At 42.6% G+C, this 6,619-nt stretch overlaps 1 protein-coding gene across 1 annotated transcript in view; it reads left to right on the forward strand.

Moving 5' to 3' along the window:
* The window catches only part of Aatf (Apoptosis antagonizing transcription factor), a 37,852-nt gene extending 31,626 nt beyond the window's left edge, over positions 1–6,226 (forward strand). Inside the window, exon 11 of the mRNA XM_077692348.1 lies at positions 6,140–6,226. Coding sequence (XP_077548474.1) covers positions 6,140–6,200 — 61 coding nt within the window. The 3' untranslated portion in view covers positions 6,201–6,226. The remainder of the gene's footprint in view (positions 1–6,139) is intronic.
* The last annotated feature ends 393 nt before the right edge of the window (positions 6,227–6,619 follow it).

Here is a 6,619-nt window from a genome sequence, read left to right on the forward strand (position 1 = left end):
GGCGCCTCCTAAATTCCAGAAGCAATGAATTGTGAAAATATTTGGGATTTATGTTCTTAAAAGGTCGTTCAAGCAGACAAAAGTAATCAAAGACAAATGCATTTTCTCTTCACGACCCCTTTAATGTGTATCCTGAATAGTGCTAGTGCTGAGACCTCACACTGATTTGCCATTCAGCAGGATGAAGGTATGATGCGCTTTTGGGAAAGACCGATGGAGATTCTTGGCACCCGCCGATGGTTTAATTTCCGGTGTTTGGCAGCAGTTCCTTGTGAGCTGCCTTTCTAAGTTCTGCTGGCAGGGCATGGTGCCAGAAAATTGTTGAAGCTGTAGCGTATCGTACTGATATACAGGGTGATCAAAGTAAAGTTGACAAATTGTTTTAAAATTAGGGGCTTAGATTTACGTGAAGACCACCTCTACATTGAGGTTATGCACTCAGGTGGATGCAGAATGAGGTGGTAATTATTTATGTTTGTGGCTTAATTAACTAAAATTTATTAGATGCGATGCATCTCTTGCTCTGGGGTATGTCCTTCCTGCATCGTCGGCGTCCGCACACCACCTATGCATGTGCAATTCTCCCCCGTTCTTCTCTCCGACAGCTGGCGCAACACTCTCACTCCGTCTCATTATCATAAACAACAACAGCTGCGCGCGCGCGCTTCGCTCCGCTCGCATCTGCTCCGGCGCACAAGTGCACGCATGCGCGACTCTCCTCCGCTGTCTCCTCTCCTTCAGGCGCTGTGAATATAAAGCGGGTAGCGCGCTGCGGCGGTTCAGTCAGCGCTCGCTCTCGTTCCCGAGTATGAGAACACCTGCATGTGATGGAATGCATCATACGTGTTCACAACACGTTTCACCCGATTTAGAGAATCAACCCAATGGAAACGCCAATTGAACCCCCCGATGCGTCGCATCACATCAGGGTTCTCTCGCGGGAAGATGGGCATAATTTTAATTAACTTTTTAGTTAGCTGCAGTTAGCAGGCATGCCTGTATTGAAAAGTTGGATGCAATTGTGTTTCCACGCAGTTTCATTTGGCAGAATTCTTCTAGCGTGAGATATCGAGATATCTCTCGAGATAACTCTGAGATATTGAACTGTGAAGTTTAATTGCCGTTTGCATAATTACGCATGCAAGACAGTGAAGACCGACGCAAAGCTCCTGCTTTTCAAACACCAAAGTTCAATGAGCTGTAAAATTAGTTCCAAAGGGTCATCGAAAAACCGATTCTCTTATTGCACTCACCAGAGCTTATAATAAAGTATAGGGAAATATGAAGATTACAGTTTTATGGCCAACACTGTTTTGTCTAGTGTTCCTCCAAAAGTGGCTAATTATCTCTAATTATATTGGTAACTAATTGACTGACTCAAAAAATAATGGCATATTTGAAATCAGTGGGGAAAAAAGCAGCAAGACTGGCAAGTTTTACAGAGTTTACTTAAAAATTAAAAAAAAAAAACTGTTTTAAGAGCAGTGTTCCCCCTTAACTGGAGAGGGCAAGCAGCAGTTTCAGTCTGAGCAAAGATGACTGACTGGCTTAGGCACACAAGCACGTTGGCACGCAATTTTAATGCCGTCGGTCTATCGGCTGATTACAGAAGACAGCACATATCCCTTGCTGGAAGATTGTACAGACCAAAGGGAGCGATTGCCGACATCAGCAAAATGTGGTGCACGTCTCAAACAGGGGACTGCATGCCATGCCTGTTTCAGAGTTTTTCAATGCCTTCGTGGTCATGGAACTCCAACCAAAGTTTCAGTCAGGGCCAAAGTTAGCCGTTGGGGGTGACCCTGTTGGCCGGGTGTTTCTCCATCGGCAATGCGCCTGCGTTCTTCCGGTCTTCATTGCCACCAGTAACAACATGAGCAAATTATGCATGGCATGTTTTTGAGTCAGTGATTGTAGTGTAGCTTAGCTGCGGGATAGAGGAAAGATCGCACGTGTTACAAAGCCATGCTGCAGTGTTCGTTAGTGGTGACAGGCACAGCTCAGTTTTATTTTGGGAGGGTGGACATTTGGTGTTTTTGGTTTTTGACTAGCCTTTGATTTGCCGCCTAGATGATGATACAAGTTAGCTAGCGCTAGAATTAAGGGTGGACGTAGCAAGTAAAATGACTTTTTTATTCATTGACCAAATTTGATCAAATTCAGAGTATTTATGTAACTAACCATCCGAACAACAAATACCGTGTACACTTTTAAATTAGAAGACTAATTACCAGAAACTTGCATTCAGCATAATTAACTAATTAGGCGAGAAGTCAACAAGATTTGTATGTTTGTGTGATCGGGAATGTCTATATTCTTTAGGTATACAGTTGAACCCCTTTATAAGAGACACGTATTGGGGAGCAGTTTCTGTCTCTTATACGAGATGTCTCTTATAAGCAGGGAACCATGTTTTCACTTACTAATCAGTCCTAGATGAATGTAGGCACCGTATGACTAAAATAAGCTCTAAAGAACGTTACAGCATGTTGCAAAAGATCCATTCTAATTTATGTTTGGCCCCCAGAATTTATGAAGCAATTCTGAATTTTTGTTTGCTTCATGACTGTATTTACAGTGTTTTTTACAACCGGTTCTACAAGCTTTTTTTCCTTTCACTGTTTGTAGAAGATGAATCTAAGATGTTGAGTTCACAAGCCTGATGAATAGGCAGAGCGCACAGCTTCTTCCGCTGTGTGCGCAGGCTATTCATTGCGCTTGCAGGACTCAACATCTGCAGTGCATCATGATTGGGAGCTACGCGAGTGGGAGAGCCAGCATGTGCGGTCGCGCTCCAATGGATGGCAGTAAGCTTCAACCACTTCTTTAAGTTGCATTTCCATTGGCAGGGCTTCTCGTCGTCGTTTCATAGCTGACTGAACCACTTTGTGTTTGCTGAAGTGAAAATAAATAGCGACTGCAAGCGTCTGTCGTCCACCTGTGCTTCCACCATGGAAGCAACTGCAATTAGTGACTGGTGGCACTGCATCTGAAGTTAAAATGTCTGTTACAAGCGAGATTGTTGATTGAAGTTCAAGGATGACTTGTACCTTATAACCAACTGTCTTCTACATCCGATGTCTGCTATAGAAGAGGTCAATTTAATGGGACAGATAGGGCAGCAAACCATGTGGGTGAATAGTGTTTCTTATACCTATTTGTCTCTTGCATCCATGTCTCTTATAACGAGGTTCAACTGTAAAAAAGAACAAGAAAAGTTTCACCTTCCTTTCAAAATCAGAAATTGTTTCATGTCAACAAGAAAGTGAAACTTCTCTCTTTTTTGCTGGATATCTAAAGGAAATAGAGCAATAATCTAACAGCTTCCTTGCACAAAACGGACCTTCCTGATCACATTGACATAAACATCTTGTTGAACTCTTGCCTCATTAGTTAATTAATAAAGGGGCGACTTTGTGAAGGTAATAAGGTAACTGAAGAAGTATAGAAGATTTTTTAAACTGAATTCAGCTTTGTTATTAGGGTAGTTAGCTACATAAATGCTCCTAATTTGATTGCATTTCGTCCATAAATAACCAACGTAGTTTCACTCGCCACGTCCCCCCTTAAAGTGGTGTGCAGCCCTGGCTGCACCTGCTGTGCTGAGCAAAATAGGAATACAAACCCAGCCTCTTAGCACATTGGTTTAGCGCTGCATCTGCGGGATTTTATAGCGAGGCTATCGTGTCATAGTAATAGAAATTCATTTGGAAAGTGAGCATGACAGCAGAAAAAAGCGCGTAAGAAATGGAAGCAGCATAATGGGCAAGTGGATGAGGGGTAGATATTACAGCCTCAGGTGACTGCTAAGTTGAGCGCACATGTAAGGTGACTAATTAGTAAAAACTCACACGCAGAGTCCACTCGCCCAACTAAAGTTAAGAGGGGACACTGCTCCTAAAACAGCTTCCTTTAATTGTGAAGTAAACTCTGTGAAACTTGTCAGTCTTGCTGCTTTTTTTTTTTTTTCACTCATTTCAAATATGCCATTATTCCTTGAGTAGGTAAATAGATACCGAGATATCTAGACATAATTAGCCATTTTTGGTGGAACAATAGACAAAACATTGTTAATCATAAAACTGAAAGTCTTTGTATTTTTTAATACTATGAACACTGGTGAGTCCATTAAGAGAATCGGTTATTTTGATGCACCGCTTGGAACTAACTTTACAGCTCATTAAACTTTGGTGTTTGAAATTGGCACTTGAAATGGGTCCTCGCCACTGGTGCCACCAAAGTTTATTGAGCTGTAAAATTAGTTCCAAGTGATGTGTCAGAAAACCATTTTTCTATTGCATTCACCAGAGCTCATAGTGTTGGAGAATATAAAGATTACAGTTTTATGACTAACACTGTTCTGTTTATTGTTTTACCAAAAATAGATAATTATTTCTAATTATCTTGCTAACTAATTGACTGGCTCAAAGAATACTGCGATATTTGAAATCAGTGAAAAAAAAAAAAAAGCCGCGAGACTGACAAGTTTCACACAGGTTACTGAACAATTAATGGAAGCTGTTTTTTAAGCACCAAGTCCCCCCTTAAAAGAAAAAAGAAGGAAAAAAACATCCAGGCATAGCTACCCATGCCCAGCTTTTCAGAACTAAAAGTAACTGGTTGGGTTATCAAAATGCGTCCACCGCAGATTTTGGGTGCACAACACAGATGACAGGAAGCTTTGACCACTGGTTGGCTGTAACAGGCAGCTGCTAAGTGCATGCAAAAAAGACCGCACAAGCTCACCTCGGCTTTGCTGTACGAGTGTTTATTTACATAAGTCGGTGACAATAGCGGGATGGATGTAGGAAGGTGAGAGACATTGTACAAATATCACGTTTTATTTATTATCACGTACCTCCCGTTTTATCTTGAAGCTGAAATCGTCAGTACCTCCCGTTTTATTGTTGTTAGGCGACGACAACTGATGTCGGTGTGCAGGTGGGTTTACTCTTCGCGAGCGCGACCATGACTTCAGTTTCATCAGATATGCCGGCAGATTTTAAAAAATCTGGGGGATGGCGGCGACGTGGATCTTGGGCTTCTTGCACTGGAGAGACCCAGATTGGCTCGCTTATTGTGAATTCATGGGCTCGAATAACATCTGTGGAGTTGAAACGTTTCTCGCACACGTGCGCGTTCTTGAAGCTGAAAGCGTCTGTCTCCTGTCGTGGAATAGCCCGCTTTTACCTGTCGAGCTATTTGCAGTCGGTAGGAAAGCAGAACAGCGGAGCTGTTTCCTATGTACTTTGATAGCCAGGGCGGCTACCAGGCACGCAGCATATCTGAGGCATCATAGTTTACGTGGTTCGCCCCTCACGATGAGTAAACACTAAACAAATATATATCGCACAACAAACACCACAGCAAAATCGCGACCCATTGCACTGCCAATGCTGCTGCAGCCGTCCAAGCCACTGCATGGGAGCTTTGGTCAACATATGAAGCTCTCCCATACCGTTACGCAGAAGTTCCGTGACCAGAAAAGCATTGAAGGACTCTGCCGTTATCCGCGCTACAATATCCATGCTACGATATCGAAGTGAATACCGTAGCGTATCCACGCTATGGTATATACGCTACGATATCCACGCTGTGATATCTGAACTTTTCAGATATTGTAGCCTGTATCATAGATATCATAGATATTGTAGATATCGTAGAGCCTGTGTTCAGATAACTACAGGCTCTAAGTAAGCAAACGTATTGCTGTGTAAAGTATACTGTGCATATTTCTTCTGGTGAAATTAATTCACAAGTAAGCTTCCTTCTCCTTTGGTCGCTGATGACGAGTGCTCTCCAAAGTAACCCATAGTGTGTGCCAAGTGTGCTGCCTAACAATGTCTTCGAATGCAGTTAGTAATTACAGGAAGGAAAGGACGTCTATTATGAGGATTGTGATGGGGAGGAGCATCACAATCTCATGCCTCATTTTGCAGACACGTGAATGTTGACACCTACCTTTGCCAAGTACCATAGTAATGCTTTCAGGGTCAAATAATGTGCGTTTTGTTGCAAGTTCTAGGAAGGAGTACAGGTACGCAGTATTGAGCTCAGTGTTTGGTGATTGTTGTTTTTTAACTGTGATTGGGAATGATGTTCTAGTGGTTTTGCATTCTGGTGTTTCTGCTGCTTTCAGGACGGAGCTGTTCGGAAGCTTGTTTGGACAAAAGAAGTATGCTGGCCCAAGTGCTGCATGAATAAAGGACGCCACAGCTGACTTGCATTTTTTATGCACTGTCTTTTATGTTTCACTGTATGTTTCTCTATGATATCAACGTTCTCGGTAATTCTATTATAGGCCATGGTTGCATTAGCTTGAATACTTGCTTCTGTGGTTATGCCTGTTAGAACAGCCGTCTCTGGACATACGTAGCTGTAAGGGCCAAAATTTCAACAGATAGTGACTCACTTACAGATGGAAGTTGCTTGTGTGGTGGTGACATGAACAATGCCTGCGAAGCATAAGTTCCTGCTTTGCTAATGTCGTTGTGTGCTGAACATTGCTTGCCCTATTAAAACCTCATTGAAATGGGTGTGGGGAGTGTGTGCTCGCAGCATTGGCTGAAAGCAAACGCTTCCCAGATTTCTTTCTTCAAAAATAGCTGCCTCGAAAACA

This window comes from Haemaphysalis longicornis, unplaced genomic scaffold, assembly GCF_048455015.1.
Source record: "Haemaphysalis longicornis isolate Haplotype H1 unplaced genomic scaffold, Haemaphysalis longicornis Haplotype H1 scaffold_12, whole genome shotgun sequence".
Taxonomy (NCBI): Eukaryota; Metazoa; Arthropoda; class Arachnida; order Ixodida; family Ixodidae; genus Haemaphysalis; species Haemaphysalis longicornis.